This window comes from Aquarana catesbeiana, linkage group LG09 (assembly GCF_042186555.1).
Source record: "Aquarana catesbeiana isolate 2022-GZ linkage group LG09, ASM4218655v1, whole genome shotgun sequence".
In the NCBI taxonomy this organism is placed as follows: Eukaryota; Metazoa; Chordata; class Amphibia; order Anura; family Ranidae; genus Aquarana; species Aquarana catesbeiana.
Window position 1 is genome coordinate 119,946,656 of NC_133332.1, and position 23,920 is coordinate 119,970,575.

Genomic DNA, 23,920 nt, shown 5'->3' on the forward strand with positions numbered 1-23,920 from the left:
AATGTGGCAGTGACACAACAAGGTGAAGGACGTGGCGGCAGCAGGTGAGTGGATGCGCGCTAACAGGCACTGCCATATCTGCAATGACAGGTGCTCTTTAAATATAAGGACTGATTCTTGCTGGTAGTTAGAATCTTTAATATTTGCAGGTGAAGGTTTCCTATTTAGAATAATAAGCAGTCAGGTTAGTAAATATTCCCAAACTGGGTCTCTTTTATTGCCTGCTACCATTTTGCTCCTCAAGGGTCCGGAATAAAGCACTTCAAGCTATGTGCAGAAAGATCATAAGGTTTATAAGCTGCTTAGAAGGTTTCACTTTTATTTTTACTGCTTGCCCTTCCTCCTCACACTTGGAGCTGGTACAGATGCCTTTCTCTTCCAACAATCATAGTTTGTAGTGTATATAGATTTGCAAAACAATAGGATAAAATAATATTCCTGAACTTTATTTTATCTCATGGTTACTGTGACATTGGGTGAATGCATCAATGCAGTGCATGTTATGTCAGCTTGCAGAGCTTGTGATTGACCACAGCGATCACATGGTACCGACAGGGAGACGGTAAAGTGATCTGTCATCACGTGGTGTCCGGTGGACATGGTAGGTGACAGATTGCGCTGAAGCGCGGCCCAATCCTGACGTCCTCCCAGAACACTGTTCCTGCCAGGCCGTCATTTTACAATAGGCTGGGCGGGAAGGGGTTAAAAATCCATCAACACCATCATAGTCAAACCAATATTATTATAGTTCAGATCTACTCCAGGATCGGTTAAAAAATGCCCCATTAGTACACCCCCCCCTACACAAAACACAAGACCATTATTACATTTGTGAAATTTCTTACCATTGAAGAGAAGTCTAATTGAATTTTCGGGAAGTTCTCTCTGTAATTAAAAAAAAGCATCATCTATTCGGCAAGGAGGAGCTGTTACAACAGGGATTACATCGTATACTCTCTTCTCTTTACACTATAATCAAACTACATTTCCAATCATGCTTTGGGAATTTCAGTGAATGTGGGAGGGTACACTAGGCCTGTACATGTTAAATGTGAACAAGCCCACTTCAACATAAATCACACCCCTCATTCTGCAGGCAGCCAGCCATGCTACTCTGTAACACACAGCAGGATAGGTAGGTTACAGCCTTATAAATGCAAAGCATGTTGGTGCTCTCCCCCTCCAGCCACAACAGCAGACATATTGCCCTTGCTTGTAATCATTACAGAACTATAGACACATGCCCACAATTATATATTATACACCCTGTACTCTGCTGCAATTGAGTATTAGAAATACTCCTCCTCCTCCTGCAGCTTTGAGATTTTACTACCAGCAATCAGTGTTTGTATGGTGTATGTGAGAACATCCCTAGCCACAACACAGAAATAAAGAGCTGGGCTATATTGCTTTACATCAGTAGAAGTCAATTTCAGCATGAGAAAAAAAAACAAAAAAGTGCAGCCCTAACTTACTAATTAATAACACAATAATGGTGGAACCCTTTAATGTATGGAAATCTCATAAACTTCAATATGAGTGCGGTCTCACTCTGCCCGTAAGTGTGTTTCTCCCCTGAGCCCATAGGTGCAGAGCAGGGATCATTACCAAACAGCGGCCGGATGACAGAGCAGGGATCTTGGGCTGTGACGGATCTTGTATATGAAACACCGCTCGCCGCAATGTCCCGCCACCTAGACCGGCATTGGAACAGTGTGCTGTCTATCACAATGCCGATCCAGGAGGCGGGATATTACGGTGAGCGGTGTTTGCTATACAAGATCTGTCACAGCCATAGATCCTCGCTCTGTCATCCGGCCGGTGTCTTGTAATGATTCCTGCTCTGCACTGAGAGATGGCGGGGGGCGGTGGGAGGAAGAGAGGAAACCACCTCCATGGGTGGTCTGTACCGCCCATGGAGGGGTGTGAAACCCCTCCCCCCAGTACAGCAAGCGGGGACGGAAGTAGAAGTCTCTGCTTGCTATAGAGAACTACAACTGGGAATTGCCAAGACCGCTGGCTGGGAGTACAGGAGGAATAGCAGCCAGCGGTCTTACAGAGGAGCTACAGAGCTCAGAAGAACATGGATGACCTAGTCTGTGAAGGTAGGAGATCAGCAACAAGGACACAGGGAAAAAGTTTTTTACCCAGAGTTCTGCTTTAATGAATATATATTTTTGCACCTTGTAATGACTCGTCTCCAGCCTCTGTTGTAGTAATGGGATGTACAGTATATTAAAAAATCCAGAGGTTTTGCTCTGTTTATTAAACTCTGTTAATAACTGCTAAACTGAAAAATCACATTCGTACTTTATTTATAGCAGTAGGCTTCCAAAGGAACATTGTACGAACATTCAGACAAAAATTCTGATCAGTACATTCAGTGACTTGATGAATGTCATTTTGAAAGCACTTAACATTTTTTGTTTAGCATCGCTGAATACAATGCCCAAGCTCTACTGCTGGTGATGCTATCCAAAGCTGAAAACCAGTGCTTGTGGCTGAGATGTTCTGTCCCTCAATACTTATAACATTGATCGATATAAGTTGGCTCTTTGAACTCAAACATTGAAAATCTTTATTGATTTTATTTATTTGCTATGAATAGGGCCACAGTGGCCAAAAACTCAGCATTGTTTTGCTGGGTGTACTTGTGTAGTCTATAAAGATATTTAACGTTTGAGTCCAAAGAGCCGACTTGTATCGAACGTTACCATTTTTGTTTGCTTTTAACATTAATCTTTGAAGCAAATGGATTTTCCTGAAAGAAAACTCTATTCACTGTTGAAAAATTCAAATTCGGAACTTTCCACCCTGCTCCTCCAAATTTTATAAAACATAAATGTCAATTTGGCCCCACAAACAATTGGAAAATCGATCACACATTCTGAAAACAAGAGTTTTCTAACACAAGTTTACTTGCGTATGGCCAGCTTAGTATTGCACACATGTGGGACCCACTGATCACTTTTCCAGGTTAGACGATGGGTAAATGCAGTGCTTATGTGTTAAAAAGAGGGCACCTTTTAAACTGGTCACAAAGTAATTTTCTGGCAATAAATCTCACTTGTGATGAATGACAGTCCTCGGTGCATCATCTGTTTATGGACTGCCTGGCGAAAGATATTTGAAACCGAATGATCAAACCATATGGACAGGCGGATGTTTCACTGAAAATGGAATACAGAGAGACAACAGCTTGTCCATAATAGTCTCTGCTCTGCCATGGCCTGTTGCAGCCACCTCTGCCAGGTGACAGCTCTTAGCAGTCCTGTATTGAGGCTCCATTTTCAATTCAGCAGTCATTCAGCCAGGCACTTGTAGAAATCTTGGAGAACATAAGGAAAGCACACAGAGCACCTATTTTGATCTTTGTATATGCAGTGTGTTAAAATGGAACTTTACAATCACTTTAAAGTTTGAGAGTGAAATCTCGTGGATTTTTTATTTTAATACTTCAATACTGGGCATTTCCCCCCTTCCTGCCCAAGCCAATTTTCAGCTTTCAGCGCAGTCGCTGTTTAAATGACAATTGCGCGGTCATGCTACGCTGTACCCAAACAATGTTTTTATCATTTTCTTCCCACAAATAAAGCTTTCTTTTGGTGGTATTTGATTACCTCTGCAGTTTTTATATTTTGCTTAACAAATAAAAAAAGACTGAGAATTTGGGGAAAAGAAAAGTTTTTCTTTGTTTCTGTTATAAAATTTTGTAACTAAGTACGTTTTCTCCTTCATTGATGGGCACGGATGAGGCTGCACTGCCGGGCACTGATGAGCACCAATGAGTTGGCACTGATTAGGTGGCACTGATATGCGACACTGATGGGCACTGATACGCGGCACTCATAGGTGGCGCAGATGGGCACTCATAGGGGGCACAGATGGGCACTGAGGCTGCACTGATGGGTACTCATGGGTGGCACTGGGCACTGATAGGCGGCTCTGATGGGCATGGATGGACACTGATGGCATTGATTGGCATCACTGATTAGGAGGCACTGACAGGTATTGCTGGTGGGCACTGATTGGCATCATGTGTGGGCACACATTGCCACCCATGGGCAGCAGGGATGCCATTCCTGGTGGTCCTGGGTGGGCATCCCAGGGGCGGCTGCGCTGATAAACAATCAGTGCAGACCCCCCCCCCCCCCCCCGTCAGAGGAGCAGCCAATCGGTTCTCCTCTACTCGTGTCTGTCAGACGCGAGTGAGGAAAACCCAATAAACAACGATCACCGCGATGCACGTTCCCGGGGGCGAGCAGCGGCTTATTATCCTGACCACGGCATATGACGTCCGGTCAGGATAACGCAACCACTTGCCAACGTCATTTTGCTATATGGCGGGCGGCAAGTAGTTAAATAACAAACGTCATACTTGCCTGCTCTGTTGCAGTGGATTTGCACAGAGCAGCCTGGATCCTCCTCTTCTCAGGTCCCTCTTCTGTGCTCCTGGCCCCTCCCTCCTGTCGCTTGCCCCCACAGCAAACAGCTTGCTATGGGGACACCCGAGCCGAGCTGCAGCTCCATGTGTCCATTCAGACACAAAGCTGCCGTTCAAACCTGCCCCTTCTCTCTCCTGATTGGCTAAATGACTTTAAATGACAGCCGAGGGAACCAATGGAGCTCCTACTGTGTCTCAGCCAATCAGGAGGGGAGTCCCGGATGGCTGAGGGACTCGTGGACATCACTGGACAGAGATGGGGCTTAGGTAAGTATATGGGGGTTCTGGAGAGGCTGCTACACACAGGAAAGGTTTTTTATCTTAACCACTTGCTGACCAGCTGCCGTTATTATACCGCGGCAGGTCGACTCGTTCCCGCAAATTGCCGTAGGTGTACGTCGGCTCCTTTTTTAAGAGCCATAGCAGGTGCGCGCTGCACGGCGGGGTACCCGATGCACATGGATTTCTCTGGCCACCTGCGATTGTGGGAAAGAGAGCCAGAACAGGGATCTGTCAGACAGGGGAGGCGAGAGAGATCTACTGTTCCTAGTGATTAGTAACAGCGATCTCTGTCCTCCTCCAGTCAGTCCCATCCCCCCACAGTTAGAAACGCCTCCCAGGGAGCCCATTTAACCCCTTGATTGCCCCCTAGTGTTAACCCCTTCCCTAACAGTGACATTTACACAGTAATCAGTGCATTTTTATAGCACCGATCTGTCCGCCGCAATGTCGCAGTCCCGCTAAAAATCGCAGATCGCCGCCATTACTAGTAAAAAAAAAAAAAAAAAGATAAAAATGCCATAAATCTATCCCCTATTTTTATTTTATCTAACCAATCAATATATATTTTTATTGAGATTTTTTTTTTACCAAAAATATGTAGAAGAATATATATTGGCCTAAACTGATGAAGAAATTTTGTTTTGTTTGGATATTTATTATAGCAAAAAATTAAAGTATTTTTTAAAGTATTTTTTTTCAAAATTGTCAGTCTTTTTTTTGTTTATAGCGCAAAAAATAAAAACTGCAGAGGTGATCAAATGCCACCAAAATAAATGTCGTCCCCCCATACCCCCCCCAGTCCTCTAGATCTAACAAGCAGTTAAGATTTGCAGTGTGGAAGCCACCCCCAGGGCTTAGTCATGCATTGGTTGCATGACCTGGATGAAGCTGGGCTGAGGCTGCTTTTATTTCTATGATTGTCAGGTTTTGCTGGTGTGCGGTGATTTTCTCCTCTGCTACAGTGTATATTGAACTGGGACAGGCTCTTCCCAAGCCAGCATCCTTCAGTGTAAGCCACCACGCCTGGATATTGAAACTTTAGCATACAAAGTTTTTTCCTGTGCGGGTTCACAGTGGGCGCAGCCCCACTGCAAGAGGTGATTTTCATTTTCCCTGGAGTCAAACTGGCCATACGCTAGTAGATTTTTGAATTAACATTTTATATGGACATTCTCATACATTTCTCGTACATTTTGAGGAACTGACAAATGTTAACCTCTTTAAGCTGTAGTGAACTCCTTCTTTTTTTTTTTTCTTCTAAATTGTACCTAAATTGTTTTTCTAAATTTTACCTACAGCTACCTAATAAGGCTTACCTGTAGGTAAAGTGAATATCTCCTAAACTTGCAGTGTTTAGAAGATCTTCACACTGGATGCAGCTGGTGAAGTCACCGATGCATGTGCTCTAAAGGTCTGGCACACTGCGCCGAATCTTCATAGCTTAGTGCCTGAGTCAAGGGCTCCCGTGCGCATGTGCAGGAGTTACATTATCGCGGTCTTGGCCACTCGTACAGCCGGAGTTTGCAAACCCAGAAGGAAGACCAGGGCTTCATTCCAAGGTAAGTATTTCATAATGTGCTAGTATGACATGCAATGCATACTAGCACATTATGCCGTTGCCTTGCAGGGGATTTTTTTTTTTTTTTACTTGGCGTGGTTTACTACCGCTTTAAGAGGTTTTCCACTTTGAAAAAAAAGAATTAAGTCAGCAGCTGCAAATCCTGTAGCTGTTGACTTTAAAGCGGGGGTCCACCTATCTATCGTTTTTTTTTTTTTGAGTTCATTCACAAACTTTTCTTCTCAGCATTACATACTCACATATTGTGTGTAATATGTCCACCTGTGTCAGATTTTGTCGGAAAGAATAACTTATATTATTCACTGCAGGCAGTTTCCATCTTCATTGTGGGCATTTGAAGCCCACGAGCATTTATTTCCTGGATGTGGTGAATGCTGTGCTCCCAGCATTCACCGCTCGTTCCCGCACATGCTCAGTGGCATCCTGGGAAGCCTGAGACTAGCTCCCAGGAGTCTGGGAGAGGCTAGAAACACGCCTACTCACACGGGAGGAGAACCAGGAAGTGCAAAGAAGAATAGAAAAATAAAAGGTAATTACAGCGATTTAAATTTTTTTAAACGGCATGTCAGCATCTAGGCAAGGAAGAGAATACATACAGATATTGTTCAAAATTTGGGTGGAACCCCGCTTTAATAACAAGACACCAAGGGTCCAGCGCTGTCCTCACCTGAGCTAGTTCACTAGCCTTCCGGGTCCCGGCGCTGGTATCCTAACTATGCTGCCTTTGGCTTCACAGCGGGCTGCCAACTGCACATGTGTGATCTGCTCTGCACTTTGGTCCCACAGTCTTCTGGAACCTGTGATGTGTCCCAGAAGCCTGCGGGGAGGGGGACAGGAGAACCTTTGTTTGAATCACCTAAGTGATCTGAGTTGAAGTGGGAACTGGTACCCCCCTAACAACAAAAATAAATGACCTGCCAAATGTGGCAGGAGAGGAGGGGAGGAGGACTTAAAGCAGAACTTCTCCTTTTGGGTGAAGATCCGCTTTAACATTCAATTTTAGAGGTAATGGACTTTTCCTAAACAAAAAACACATTTACTGTTAGAAAATAGTTCATTTGAGAAAAACTTTCCGTCCTGTTCCTTCAAATTTTAATTGTCACTACAGTCGAAAATGAATGTTGATTTGATCCCACTAACAATTAGAAAATAGAACAAACATTCTTAAGCCTAGTACACATGGACTGAATGTCGGACGGCATTGGCCAGTTCAATAGAAACCGTCCGACATTCAGCCCGTGTGTACTATACTCAACCGGTTTCTGTCAAAGGGGCATGACCAAAAAGGTCTGCCGGTCAGCGTTCTCAGCCAATGGCTGAGAGCGCTGACCGGAGTGTTCTGGAGGTGGGCCATCCCCCTGTCAAAACACAATACAATGCATACAGTGTATACAGAGTTAGTACAGCGCGTCCTCCCGAGCTCCCTAGTTAGTCGTGTGTACTAGGCATTAAAGCGAACATTTGTACTCAATTCTACTAGTGTATGGCCAGATTTAGGCTTTAATAGATTTGGGGTTGGGCTTGTTGGTCTTTCTTCAATGGCAGATCTCTAAAGATCAGCTCTATAAGTATAACTTTATTTACAACTTGTCTTCATCACCTTCTGTTCAAGTTTATTCTTTAATTTTTAGGAGTTCCTTCTTCATGTTTTGCTACATCAATGAACTGGTTTCACTACTGTACTTATTGAAGTATACATTCAAAACCACAAGAGAGAGCTTGGCTTGATTTTAGCGGATGTAGCAAAGATTTTCTTGTGAGGTTTCTAAGACTGTAATTTCATTTTCTCTTGTTGGTTTGAAGCTTTAGTATTTTTGTCTGCAGAGAATCTATCATCGGGCAGCCAGTAGAAGCCAAGTCCTATTCTCCATGGCTGTACCTGGTGACAGCTTCACTGTCTTTTCTCAAGTGCTGGAACGGTGTTGTCTTGGTGGAAGTTGTTTTTCCATTTTCTCCCATCTGCGGTGTTACTTTGTACATAAATGCAGTTATTTTTTCCGTTCCCAACATGTGACTTTTTTTTATGATTATTTTATTTTTTTTATGTGATGTGAAAATTGCTCATGGTGTCAGTCGCCCCTTTCCGTGGTTCTCCATTATAATACAAAGTTAGTGCAGAGGGAAACCCAAAATGACACTGTAGGGGATTGATATTGTACAGACATAATTCAGCATTCATACTATGTCTGCACCGGACTGAAACTTGGCTCAGGAGTTCCAGAGTGTTTTAAACACTGTGCCAGCCTCATATGGGCCAGGAAATGGAGAGAACGGTTTCTTCCCCACACACGTACATATAATTTTAGCATAGTGGCAGCATGTTGCAGCCAAGCATGTTTTACAGTTATCTTTTGAAAGGAGTTGTGCTGTTTGTATTAAAACTTCCTAGATTATTTACAGCGGTGTCGCCCGTTTCTTTCTCAGCATTTTGCTGTATTTTTCAACACAGGTAAAATGCATTAATGTGACAAATTGCATGGCTTTCAGTATTATCTGTTCCCACCAAATTGTGTGCCGAGTTGGGAAAAGTCCTGAGTGCTGTTTTTTGGTGGTTTGCACATCTGGTAAGCCAAACGGTATACCGCAGCATAGTCTTTATATTGTACATTACATTCTAGCACCAAACCTCCTGTATAACTCAAAACTGGTAACCTGTAAAGACTTTTGAAGCATCGCCTATGGAGATATTTAACCACTTCAATACTAGGCATTATCTCCTTCCTGCCCAGGCCAATTTTAAGCTTTTAGCCTTGTCAGACTTTGAATGGCAGTTTCACAGTTATGCAACACTCTACCCATATAAAATTTTTATTTTTTCGCACAAATAGAGCTTTCTTTCGGTGGTATTTAATCACTGCTGGGTTTTTTATTTTTTGCAAAATAAATTTAAAAAGACGTGTTTTTTCTTTTTCATTTCTGTTATACAATTTTGCAAATAAATAGTTTTTAAATTTAGGCCAAAATGTATACTGTTACATAATTTTTTTTTATTTTTATTTTTTACACACTGATTGCTTATAACAGTGAATTTCACTGTTATAAACAGCCATTTTTTAATGAATGAAATGAGTTCATTCAGTGTTTTACTATTGTGATTAGCTGTGATTGGCACAGCTAATCACATGGTGCAGATAGGCTGTGATTGGCCCTGTCTGTACCATGTGAACACTGTGACCAATCATATCAAGCAATGCAAATGTATACAATGAATGGAAGCCATCCATTGTATACAATTGTCATGTGATCTGCTGTAAATGGTCACAGCGATCACATGGTACAGGCGGCGGGGCGGCACACTGATCTGTCATCTGCGTTGTCCGGTGGCGCAGCCCGTTTTGGGAAGACATCATATGGCGTCCACCCAGAATAAGACAGCTCCTGAGAAGAACTGGTTAAATACTGTAATTTGGCACCATTCCACGTGTGCGCAATTTTAAAGTGTCACATGTTAGGTATTTATTTACTTGGCGCAACACATTCTTTTATATTTTAACAAAAATTGGGAATATATAATTTATATATTTAATGATATTTATTTTTTTTCAAATTCCTTTTTTAAGCAAATAAGTATCCAACAGAGCAGTGCATGAGAAAACAGTAGCAACGTCTCATAACAGGTTAAATGTCATACAAGAAAGAGACTCATATGAGTGTCAAATGTATGCCAGTAACGGAGGTGTTTTCGAATATGGAAAAAACAAACTGAACGGTGAGGAGAGTAACCTATTTTGTTTGTGTGCATTAAAATTCATTAAAGAAAAACCTCTGCACAAATACCGTGTGACATAAAAAAAAAATTCATAAACCCATCATTTTGTTCTCCAGGGTCTCTTCTTGTATACATTTTATATATATATTATACAGTATCTCACAAAAGTGAGTACACCACCAATATTTTATTACATCTTTTCATGTGACAACACTGAAGGAATGGCACTTTGGTACAATGTAAAGTAGTGAGTGTACAGCTTGTATAACAGTGTAAACTCAACACACAGCCATTAATATCTAAACCGCTAGCAACAAAAGTGAGTACACCTCTAAGTGAAAATGTCCAAAGTGTCAATATTTTGTGTGGCCACCATTATTTTCCAGCACTGCCTTAACCCTCTCAGGCATGGAGTTCACCAGAGCTTCACAGGTTGCCACTGGAGTTCTCTTCCACTCCTCCATGACGACATCACGGAGCTGGTGAACGTTGGAGACCTTGCGCTCCTCCACCTTCTGTTTTGAGGATGCTCAATGGGGTTTAGGTCTGGAGACATGCTTGGCCAGTCCATCACCTTAACCCTCAGCTTCTTTAGCAAGGCAGTGGTCGCCTTGGAGGTGTGTGTTTGATGTCGTTATCATGTTGGAATACTGCCCTGCAGCCCAGTCTCTGAAGGGAGGGGATCATGCTCTGCTTCAGTATGTCACAGTACATGTTGGCATTCATGGTTCCCTCAATGAACTGTAGCTCTCTTGTGCCGGCAGCACTCATGCAGCCCCAGACCATGACACTCCCACCACCATGCTTGACTGTAGGCAAGATACACTTGTCTTTACACTTCTCACCTGGTTGTTGCCACACATACTTGACACCATCTGAACCAATTAAGTTTCTCTTGGTCTCATCAGACCACAGGACATGGTTCCAGTAATCCATGTCCTTAGTCTGCTTGTCTTCAGGAAACTGTTTGTGGGCTTTCTTGTGCATCATCATTAGAAGAGGCTTCCTTCTGGGACGACAGCCATGCAGACCAATTTGATGCAGTGTGCGCCGTATGGTCTGAGCACTGACAGGCTAACCCCCCACCCCCCCACCCCTTCAACCTCTGCAGCAATGCTGGCAGCACTCGTACGTCTATTTCCCAAAGACAACCTCTGGATATGATGCTGAGCTCGTGCACGCAACTTCTTTGGTCGACCATGGCAAGGCCTGTTCTGAGTGGAACCTGTCCTGTTAAACCGCTGTATGGTTTTGGCCACCGTGCTGCCATGGTGAACTTCCAGTGGCCAGTATGAGAGAGCGATAAAACCAAATTTAACACACCTGCTCCCCGTTCACCCCTGAGACCTTGTAATGAGCCTAATGAGTCACTTGACACCGGGGAGGGAAAATAGCTAATTGAGCCCAATTGGGACATTTTCACTTAGGGGTGTACTCACTATTGTTGCCAGCGGTTTTGACATTAATGGCTGTGTGTTGAGTTATTTTGAGGGGACAGCAAATTTACACTGTTATACAAGCTGTACACTCACTACTTTACATTGTAGCAAAGTGTAATGTATTCAGTGCTGTCCAATGAAAAGATATGAGATAAAAGATTTACAAAAATGTGAGGGGTGTACTCACTTTTGTGAGATACTGTATATTAATATAATGTTTGGGGTTCTAAGTTAATTTTCTAGCAAAAAAAGCTGATTTTTACATGTAAACGAAAAGTGTTAGAAAAGGCCTGGAAAGTGGTTATATTAACTGTAGCTGTCAGTCTAACGTGTGTTTGCTGAAGTTGATCAACATGTGAAATGTCTTTTAAGTGCCCGTGCCATTTAGCTATACATGACTGGCTTTTTATCTGATGCTGCATTGTTGATTAATGTGATTGGCCCTTTGACATTTATTAGGTACAGTATATTTCTACAAAAAGCTTGGGATGCCAGTTCATACACGTGCCATACTTGGATGTGGCCCCAGTGAAATTAATACTTTGCACTTATCCATCATTGCAGCTTTACAGTTGTGCTCATAAGTTTACATACCCTGGTAGAATTTATGATTTCTTGGCCATTTTTCAGAGAATATGAATGATAAAACAAAAACTTTTTTCTTTCACTCATGGTTAGTGTTTGGCTGAAGCCATTTATTATCAATCAACTGTGTTTACTCTTTTTAAATCATAATCACAACAGAAACAACCCAAATGACCCTGATCAAAACTTTACATACCCCAGTCCTTAATACCGGTTATTGCCCCCTTTAACATCAATGGCAGCTTGAAGTCTTTTGTGGTATTTGTGGATGAGGCTCTTTATCTTCTCAGATGGTAAAGCTGTCTATTCCTCTTGGCAAAAATCATCCAGTTCCTGTAAGTTCTTAGGCTGTCTTGCATGAACTGCACTTTTGAGATCTCCCCAGAGTGGCTCAATGATATTGAGGTCAGGAGACTGAGATGGCCAGAACCTTCACTTTATTTTGCTGTAGCCAATGACCAGTCAACTTGGCCTTGTGTTTTGGATCATTGTCATGTTGGAATGTTCAAAGACGTCCCATGTGCAGCTTCCTGGCTGATGAATGCAAATGTTCCTCCAGTATTTTTTGATAACATACTGCATTCATCTTGCCATCAATTTTGACCAAATTTCCTGTGCCTTTGTAGCTCACACATCCCCAAAAACATCAGCGATCCACCTCCGTGTTCCTCAGTAGGAATGGTGTACCTTTTCATCATAGGCCTTGTTGACTCCTCTCCGAATGTAGTGTTTATGGTTGTGGTCAAAAAAGCTCAATTTTGGTCTCATCACTCCAAATTACTATATGCCAGAAGGTTTGAGGCTTGTCCCTGTGCTGTTTGATGTACTGTAAGCCGGATACTTTGTGGCATTTGCATAGTAATGGTTTTCTTCTGGTGACCATGCAGACCATCTTTCTTCAAGTGCCTCCTTATTGTGCATCTTGAAACAGCCACACCACATGTTTTCAGAGAGTCCTGTATTTCACCTAAAGTTATTTGTGGGTTTTGCTTTGCATCCCGAACAATTTTCCTGGCAGTTGTGGCTAATATTTTAGTTGAAACCAAACCATGGTCAGGTAGCCCAACAGAACCCCTCATTTTCCACTTCTTGATTAGAGTTTGAACACTGCTGATTGGCATTCTCAATTCCTTGGATATCTTTTTATATCCCTTTCCTGTTTTATAAAGTTCAACCACCTTTTCCCGCAGATCCTTTGACAATTCTTTTGCCTTCCCCATGACTCAGAATCCAGAAACATCAGTGCAGCACTGGATGAAAGATGCAAGGGTCTGTCAGGAATCCAGAAACTCATTGACCTTTTACACACACACACACACACACACACACACACACACACACACACACACACACATTACAAGCAAACAGATCACAGGTGAAGATGGTTAACTTTAATAGCCATACAAACCCAACTTGTGTGCATGTTATCAGGTCAAAATAACCAGGGTATGTAAAGTTTTGATCAGGGTCATTTGGGTAGTTTCTGTTGTTATTATGATTTAAAAAGAGTAAACACAGTTGATTGATGATAATAAATGGCTTTAGCCAAACACTAACCATGAGTGAAAAAAATTTTTTGTGTTATTTATATTCTCTGAAAAATGGCCAAAAAATCATAAATTCAGCCAGGGTATGTAAACTTATGAGCACAACTGTATATGGAAGCAATGAAATGCACCAGTAGTGTTCCCTACAATTTCTGTACCACAGTACAGGAAGCAAAACTGGGCATCTTGTGACTTCAGTGCTGAAGAGGAGGTTCAACCAATGTTTCTTCACATCTGAAAATGCCCGGGTTTCTTCAATGTCACATGCACTAGTTGCAATATTTCTGGGAAAAGCAACTGTCTCAGCCTTTCTTGTTCTTTACTTATCTGTTCATCCCAGTAGGCTGTTATAGCATTGCAATAACATCTGTGTTTAGATCCATTTTTAGGTAAAAATGGTAGCCATGGACCCCTCCCCCCAATTAGATCAACATTGACTATCTGGGATAGGTTAAATAGTACTAATCGTTATGCTCCTCTGACATCTCCACTAGCTCCACTGGGGAGATATCCATGGTTTTTGCCAGGTGTGAAACGCAGATTTTTTCGCTCATGGTGGGCAGACGGGGATACATCATGTGTAAAAATGGCTCCTCAAGGATTCCATTACCCCTTCAAGTCTTACAGTCCTCCTATGGTACCTTCCCATTCACGAACTGGAGGCATCGCCAATTGACTAACTTTATTTCCAAATTAGAATATAAACTGCGTCCGGGGACAAACCTTACAGCGTTTGAATCTATGTGCAGACAGCTCCCTAACATTTATTGTCCCAAATGTATAAATTTGTGTTAGGTACTTGCTCTCTGACGGTTCCTTATTACATCAGGGAATGGGAGAGAGAATTTGAACTGAAGTTCACCCCTCCCCCATACCTCTTTGTTTAGTTCCCGAACGCAAGAATCCTCATATAAATTTCTCACCAGATGATAAAAGACTCCCTCCTGCCTGGCCCAGATATTTCCTACTGCCAGCGACCACTGTTGAAGGGGATGTGATCAGCGAGGTACATTCCTCCGCATCTAGTGGTCCTGCCTTAAAATTTGTGTATTTTGGGAAGCTATCACTCCTTGGATTAAAAAAAATCCCTTAGAGGCAGGGGCAGATACAGCATCTAGTCTCGGGGGGCTGGGGGGGCACTGCCAGAAAATAAGGTGTTTCTTATAGAACTGTATTTAACATATCATACAGGACTGTATTTAACGTATTTTACAGTTTAGGACTAACCTTGTTTAACCACTTAAGGACCGGAAGGATTTACCACCTTAATGACCAGGCCATATTTTGCGATATGGCACTGCGTCGCTTTAACTGGCAATTGCGTGGTTGTGCGACGTTGTACCCAAACAAAATGTATGTTTTTTTGGTTTTTTTTCCCCCCACAAAGAGAGCTTTCTTTTGGTAGTATTTGATCACCTCTGTTTTTTACATTTTGCTATAATACATATACAAAAAACAAAATAAAAAATGTCTTTGTCAGTTTAGGCCAATATGTATTTTTCTTCATATTTTTGGTAAAAAAAAACGCAATAAGCGTATATTGATTGGTTTATGCAAAAGTTATAGCGTCTACAAAATAGGGGATAGATTTATGGCATTTTTTATTTTTTATATATCTCTCTACTCCCCTGTCAGAACGGGTTTGTTTGTTTACATCACAGATCCCCGTTCTGGCTCTGTGGAGTGATTGCGGGTGGCCGGTAGACATTGCGGCCGCTGGTCCACTGCATCTATTGCATGCCTTTTTGACGCAGCATGGCATGGGGCTGGGTCAGAGCTTCAGTAGAGCTCACAGGCCCTGTCCACTCCTTGCTCACTAGTAATACGGCGCTGCCTGTCGCCTGTGTACCATGGGGCGGGATCAGAGCGTTAGTGGAGCTCACAGCCCCACCCACTCCTTGCTCGTTGGGAAAGTGCTGCTGTCTGTTGTCTTAGTTTCACGGTGGTGGTGGTGGGAGGGGGGGGCTCTGCTTGGAGGTTTAGACCAATCGCAAATTATCTGTTTCACCTTCTTTTTCATGGAATACCATCTTCAAGAGAAGTGCAACCCCCCCCCATCTCCTTAAAGTGGTTTTAAAGTCAGAAGGTTTTTTATCCTAATGCATTAAGATAAAAAGCCTTCTGTGTGCAGCAGCCCCCCTAATACTTACCTGAGCCCCCTCTCTATCCAGCGATGTCCACGAGTGCCTCAGCCATCCAGGACTCTCCCTCCTGTGGCGGCTCCCACTGCTGTCAGTCAAAGTCAGTTAGCCAATCAGGAGATTGCCCTATACTATCTGATTGGAAAAGGGAAGTAGATACTTTTTTTTTTTTTTTTTTTATAGAGGCTGAACATTTGATACACACTGTTAGGGACCAACAAGAAAAATTTAGAGACATCTGGACGGGGTGGATGTACTACTCTGAGATACCAAATGTTTGAGCATGTCCTTCTAAGGTAACCAAAGTATATGTTTTGAAGCAGAATAACATGTTTTATCCCTCCAAGACAGATCTCTCTGTAAAAAAGGTAAACCGCACTAATGAACTATTATGCTACATAAAATAAGTGGAAGAGCAGCAGCAGCTCAGCTGTAGGATGCATACAGAAATATAATAGGAATAAAAATGAGCTGCGCTAATAATCATGCGAACAGTTACAAAAATAAAACAGAAACCAAGACACCAAAGTGCAAAAATGAATGAAATCTGTGAATCGCTATTCCAAGTGTGTGAATCACTTTTCAGCGTTATCTGGTGACAATAACACAATTGCATGTAATTACAAAATTAAATACAGATGATAAAAAATTGTGCAATGTTGGAAATCCTAATAAAAAAAAAATGTGAATGCAAACCATATGGAAAAATAATAAATTGAAAGTTCTGAATAGAGACAAAAAGCTGTGAATCGCTCTTTGTAATATGTAAACCACCATTCAGAATCCACTCAAATATAATTGTCACAATTATTTGCAAAAATTGTGGCATGAGTGTGTATCACTCTTCAAAGTGTGTGAATCACTTTTCAAAGTCCCCACAAGTAGAAATAACACAATTGTGTCAATCACTCTTCAAACTGAATAGATCACTTCTCAGAATCTTCTCAATGTGACAGTGACTCACAAACACAACAATCCCTCCACCACATAAATTTCACGCCTACCAGACAGTAAGCTGTATAGCGCTTGTGGCTAATAACAGCCTCGGCCTTTAATCACCAGTTGGAATCAGACCACAGCTCTCATCCAGGGGCCACCTACATTGGGGCCAGACAGATGTTAATGGACTTAAAGGCAAATCCCTGTGAGATCAATCTCTAGTCACTGATGATAAGGATACCAGCGTCACTCGGGACACACCATGCTGGACCGCGCAGCAGCCGATGGTTGTAATTAGTGGTGATACGCATGCCCCGTTGGCACATCTCTCTGTACCTGGGTATTAGTTGAATAGACAACCTCCCCTTCCTTTTTTTTTTTTTTTTTTTTTTTTTTTTTATTCTTCTTTGATACATTTTAGTCAGTGAGCTACTATGACTATGTACGAAGTGTTTCCACATGTGTTGATTTGTTCCCCACGGGCTTCTGTGTGCTGCAACAGAGAAGACGGTCACAGAGACTCCTGGTTTATTACTTTGTGTAGCCAGAGTTGTACATGTATAGTGGTACAATAAATGTTATCGGAGAAGACCTATAGTGTTCATTTTAGTATGTTTGAAAATCGGTAATCCTATGCTGCTTCTTGATTTCCAGGCCTCATCGTTGGAGTGGTGCTGCGATATGGTATCCATGTTTCTAGTGATGTGAACAATGTAACCATGAGCTGTGAGCAGGAAACGAGCCCAGCCACACTGGTAGTGAACGTGAGTGGCAAGTTCTACGAGTACACCCTGAAAGGGGAGATCAGCCCTCAGGAGCTGAACAACGTCCAGGACGATGAAATGCTGCGGAAGGTGAGACTGGGTGGATGGTGGGTTCATTATCATGTGTGGGCATGTATCAATGAACCTCGTGCAGCACGCACTTCACATATAAAAACTCGTTAGGCGCTATACATTCTGCAGTATTAACAACTTCATTTTATGTAGTAGGTCAGTAGTTCTAATCCTCATTTTACAACCTTGTTTTCCCATATAATTAGGTTCATAGGCAGCACAGGCAGGATCTGTCTGGCTGCAACCTGTTTAGAGATGTCTAATTTTGTTCAGAAAAGTAACCTAGTTACATATTTTACTCGTTAATGTTGAGCTATAGGTGAATACACTGACATTCTTCAGTGTGTCTAGATAAAGGTAATAGATTTATTAGTATATATGTTTGTCAAGTAGTAAAAATATGAAAACAGAACTAGATGTGTTTAAAGTGGTTGTAAAGTAAGGTAAAAAACCTTCTGTATGCAGCTTCCCCTGCAGCCCCCCTAAATAGATATCTGAGCCTGATCTCATTCCAGCGATGTGCACAAGAGGCTCTCTCACTCCTTATTGACTCAGATATGGCAGCAGGAGACATTGGCTCCCACTGCTGTCAATCAGAGGCAGTGACAGGGGCCGAGTTGACTCGGGAGTGAGCAAGCACGAGTGCCCCCTCAGCAAGCGGCTTACTATGGGGGCACTCAACATGGGGGTAGAGGAGACAGGATCGCCAGCGTGGCACCTCAGAAGAGGAGGATCATGGCTGCACTGTGCAAAACCATTGCACAGCGCAGGTAAGTATAACATGTTTGTTATTTTAAAACAAAAGACAAAGACCCTTTAATATTACTGCTCAATAGGGATGAGCTGAACACCCCCCAGTTCAGTTCGCAGCAGAACATGCGAACAGGCAAAAAAATTGTTCAAACACAGTTAAAGTCTATGGGACATGAACGTGAAAAATCAAACGTGCTAATTTTAAGAATTAATATGCAAGTTATTGTCATAAAAATTGTTTGGGGACCTGGGTCCTGCCCCAGGGGATATGTATCAATGCAAAAAAAAAGTTTTAAAAACTGCAGTTTTTTCGGGAGCAGTGATTTTAATAATGCTTAAAGTGAAACAGTAAAAGTGAAATATTCCTTTAAATTTTGTACCTGGGCGGTGTCTATAGTATGCCTGTAAAGTGGCACATTTTTCCCGTAATGTAAAACTACTAGCGGCTATAATGAATTGTCAGTTCCTGGCAATACAGATAAAACTCATTGAAGAAAAACGGCATGGGATCCCCCCAGTCCATTACCAGGCCCTTTGGGTCTGGTATGAATATTAAGGGGAACCCCCCGAAACAAAATTAAAAAAAAAAAAAATTGCATGGGGGTCCCCCCAAATTCCATACCAGGCCCTTCAGGTCTGGTATGGTTATTAAGGGGAAGCCTGCGCCAATTTAAAAAAAAAAATGGCGTAGGGGTCCCCCTCAAAATCCATACCAGACCCTTCAGGTCTGGCATGGGTTTTAAGGGGAACCCCGTGCCAAAATTTTAAAAAAAAATGGCAGGGGGTTCCCCCAAAAATCCATACCATACCCTTATCCGAGCATGCAACCTGGCAGGTCGCAGGAAAAGAGGGGAGGACGAGAGAGCGCTCCCTCCTTCCTGAGCCGTACCAGGCCACATGCCCTCAACATGGGGAATGTGCTTTGGGGTATGTTGATGGGGACAAGGGCCTCATCCCTACAACCCTTGCCCGGTGGTTGTGGGGGTCTGCGGGCGGGGGGCTTATCGAAATGTACATGTACATATTGTACCCTTACCCTGGGAAAGCCATGGGGAAGTCCCCATGCGTCAGAGGGGGGCGGGGTCACCTGGGTACATCACCGCGTGGCCCCGTTCTGTTATAAAAGAACTGTCACCTGCGAGGACGCATCATACAGCGGGGGCCTCCCATGGAGGCGGATCTTATTTATTTTTTTCGGTCCGTCAGTGGAGCGGGAGAAGATGAATGGACTTCGTGGGACATTTTTATTTTTTTATAAAATTCAGGTCTGATTTGGATTTTTGGGGGGACCCCCACGCCATTTTTTAAAAAAAATTTGGTGCGGGGTTCCCCTTAAAATCCACATCAGACCTGGAGGGTCTGGTATGGATTTTGAGGGGGACCCCTACGCCATTTTTTAAAAAATTTTGGCGCGGGGTTCCCCTTAAAATCCACATCAGACCTGAAGAGTCTGGTATGGATTTTGAGGGGGACCCCTACGCCATTTTAAAAAAAAATTTGGCACAGGGTTGCCCCTAATATCCACACCAGACCTGAAGGTCCTGGTATGGAATTTGGGGGGACCCCCACGCAATTTTTTTTTTTTTTTTTTTTTTATTTTGGTTTGAGATATCCCTTAATATTTATACCAGACCCAAAGGGCCTGGTAATGGACGGGGGGGGGGATCCCATGCCGTTTTTTTCAATGACTTTTATCTGTATTGCCGAGACCCGACAATTCATTATAGCCGCAGTACTTTTAAATTACTTTTTTTTTCCTTTTAGAAATGTCATTTTGTGCAGGGACTGTTCTAAACACGGGGAAAAATGTGCCACTTTACAGGCATACTATAGACACCCCCAGGTACGAAATTTAAAGGAATATTTCACTTTTATTGTTTCACTTTAAGCACTATTAAAATCACTGCTCTCGAAAAAACGGACGTATGTAAAACTTTTTTTTGCATGGATACATGTCCCCTGGGGCAGGACTCAGGTCCCCAAACACTTTTTATGACAATACCATGCATATAAGCATTTAAAATTAGCACTTTTGATTTATCCCGTAGACTTTTAAAGGGTGTACCGCGGCTTTCGAATTTGCCCCGAACACCCCAAATTGTTCGCTATTCGGCGAACACCCAATGTTCGACTCGAACATCGGTTCATCCCTAGTACTCAGAATTGTAAACTAGCTGTGTGAGTATATTGTTGTGTTTTTTAAATATTAAAATGTAAAGTCTGTCTGATGTGTTAAAATACCGTTTAATTGAATGTTTGTTTTTACAGTGCCTTGAAAAAAGTATTCATACCCCATTTGAAATTTTCCACATTTTGTCATGTTACAACCAAAACGCAAATGTATTTTAATTGGGATTTTATGTGATAGACCAACACAAAGTGGCACATAATTGTGAGGTGGAAGAAAAAAGATAATTGGTTTTCAAAATTTTTTACAAATATGTGAAAAGTGTGGTGTGCATTTGTATTCAGCCCCCCTGAGTCAAAACTTTGTAGAATCACCTTTCGTTGCAAATACAGCTGCAAGTCTTTTTGGGTATGCCTCTACCAGCTTTGCACATCTAGAGTAAAATTTTTGCGCATTCTTCTTTGCAAAATAGCTCAAGCTCTGTCAGATTGGATGGAGAGCGTCTGTGAACAGCAATTTTTCAAGTCTTGCCACAGATTCTCAATTGGATTTAGGTCTGGACTGGGCCATTCTAACACATGAATATTCTTTGATCTAAACCATTCCATTGTAGCTCTTGTTGTATTTTTAGGGTCGTTGTCCTGCTGGAAGGTGAACCTCCACCCCAGTCTCAAGTCTTTTGCAGACTCTAACAGGTTTTCATCTAAGATTGCCCTGTATTTGGTCCGATCTATCTTCCCATCAACTCTGACCAGCTTCTCTGTCCCTGCTGAAGAAAAGCACCCCCACAACATGATGCTGCCACCACCATGTTCACAGTGGGGATGGTGTGTTTAGGGTGATGTGCGGTGTTATTTTTCCACCACATAGTGTTTTTTCTTTTAGGCCAAAATTTTGGGCTCATCTGACCAGAGCATCTTCTTCCACATGTTTTGCTGTGTCCCCCACATGGCTTCTTGCAAACTGCAAATGGGACGTCTTATGGCTTTCCTTCAACAATGGCTTTTTTCTTGCCACTCTTCCATACAGGCCAGATTTGTGGATTGCACGACTAATAGTTGTCCTGTGGACAGATTCTCCCACCTGAGCTATGGATCTCTGCAGCTCCTCCAGAGTTACCATGGGCCTCTTGGCTGCTTCTCTGATTTAATGCTCTCCCAGGATCTCAGTTTTGGTGGATGGCCATGTCTTGGTAGGTTTACAGTTGTGCCATACTCTTTCCATTTTTGGATGATGGATTAAACAGTGCTTTGTGGGATGTTCGAAGGATAAAGGCTTTGGATATTTTTTTTTATAACCTAATCCTGCTTTAAACTTCTCCACAACTTTTATGCCTGACCTGTCTGGTGTGTTCCTTGGCCTTCATGATGCTATTTGTTCACTAAGGTTTTCTAACAAATGTCCAAGGGCTTCACAGAACAGCTGTATTTATACTGAGATCAAATTGCACACAGGTGGGCTCTATTTACTAATTAGGTGACTGAAGACTGTTGGTTCCTTTAGATTATAGTTAGAGTAAAGGGGGCTGAATACAAATGCATGCCACACTTTTCAGAAATTTATATGTAAAAAAATGAAAACCATTTGTCGTTTTCCTTCCTCTTTGTGTTGGTCTATCACATAAAATCCCAATAAAATACATTTACGTTTTTGGTTGTAGCATGACAAAATGTGTAAAATTTCAAGGGGGTATGAATACTTTTTTCAAGGCACTGTATAGCACTTGTGTGGTTTCAATGTGAAGTATTGAATTTTAGTTGTTTTGCATGTTTGTAAAATGCTTTTACTGAAGAAATGGGTCCATCTAGCTTTTTGAGTGCAGCTGTGCATGTTAAAACATACTGGACTGCGCTTTTCATGCACTGCCACTCATCCCTACAGGTATGCTAAACCAGTGTTTCCCTGGTACAGAAAGGTTTGGCAGAATTAACCACTTCAGCCCCGGAAGGATTTACCCCCCTCCTGACCGGGCCACCTTTTGCAATACATCACTGCGTCGCTTTAACTGACAATTGTGTGGTCATGCGACGCTGTACCCAAACAAAATTGACGTCCTTTTTTCCCCACAAATAGAGTTTTCTTTTGGTGGTATTTGATCACCTCTACGGTTTTTTTATTTTTTGCGCTATAAACAAAAAGTGACAATTTTGAAAAAAAACACTATTTTTGACTTTTTGCTATAATAAATATCCCCAAATTAAAAAAAATAAAAATTCTTCCTCAGTTTAGGCCGATATATATTCTTCGATATATTTTTGCTAAAAAAATAGCAATAAGCGTATATTGATTGGTTTGCGCAAAAGTAGCGTCTACAAAATGGGGGGATAGATCTATGGCATTTTTATCATCCTTTTTTTTTTTTTTTTTTTTTTTTTTTTAAATTTTACTTTTTACTAGTAATGGCAACAATCTGCGATTTTTGGGACTGTGACATTGCAGATCGGACACTTTTGACACTTTTTTTTTTTTTTTTTGGACCACTGAAAATAGCCACTGATTACTGTATAAATGTCACTGGCAGGGTAGGGGTTAAATGTATTCCTTCAGCGTGTTCTAACTGTAGTGGGATGGGACTGCCTGGGGGAGACCAATCTGTGTTCCTATATACTAGGAACACACGATCTGTCTCCTCTCCCCTGCCAGAACGTGGATTTGTGTGTTTACACACACAGATCCTCTTTCTGGATCTGTCAGGAGCGATCGCAGGTGCCTGGCGGACAACGCGGCTGTTGGGCGCGCGCATCAACTCCTCAGTACCGTGGCGAGCGTGCGCCCCCTATACCCCTTAAAGCTGCTGCCGTACAGCTACGGTGATTCGTGCAGGGAGCCATTCTGCCACCGCCAAACGACGGCGGGCGGTCGGCAAGTGGTTAAGCAATCACAGAGTTAACAAATACAAGATACAGGGCGTACTGGAACAAACAACCATACCTTGGTTACAAACCTGCGTAGGGACGATTCAATATGCATTTGAAGAGTATAGGTTCCTGAGAGTCCAAAAAATAGCAGGGTTCGTGAAGAAGACCGTATCGCTCAACCTGTTTTCAATCAAGGTACCCGTTACAATTCTGCACAAACCCAAGGCACCCCATTCTGAAATGTAGAAAAGTGGACTAATATTTTTACATAACGCACCAACATCCACACATTTAGGACACCCGACATGATTTATTCTTCCAAAGCAAATACACCTTTGCACACTAGTATGCCAATCTTTTTCTTTTCCCTCACTCCTCTCCCTCACTCAGCTAACATGATCCCAGTGCAGCAGAAGGGCAAACAAGGGGCAGCAGAAGGGCAAACAAGGGGCAGCAGAAGGGCAAACGAGGATGCCATGCATATGTCTGACATCCTCCTCATCAACTGATGAGGTTGGTTGTTAGTACACTGGTGGCTAGAATGTTGTAGTGAAGCTCAATGAAAACCTGTGACTTTATATAACTAAAGGGCAGGCTTGATCTGCCCGCTGGCTTTTATACAGTTTTTGGGTAATTTTGAGGCATTTTGCCAAGGCACCCCGGAAGAAACCCGAAGGTAC

At 42.4% G+C, this 23,920-nt stretch overlaps 1 protein-coding gene across 1 annotated transcript in view; it reads left to right on the plus strand.

The window, feature by feature from the left end:
- Positions 1-23,920, plus strand: part of SLC9A6 (solute carrier family 9 member A6) — a 105,822-nt gene that overhangs the window by 27,090 nt on the left and 54,812 nt on the right. The window contains exon 2 of the mRNA XM_073599203.1: positions 17,320-17,519. Coding sequence (XP_073455304.1) covers positions 17,320-17,519 — 200 coding nt within the window. The remainder of the gene's footprint in view (positions 1-17,319; positions 17,520-23,920) is intronic.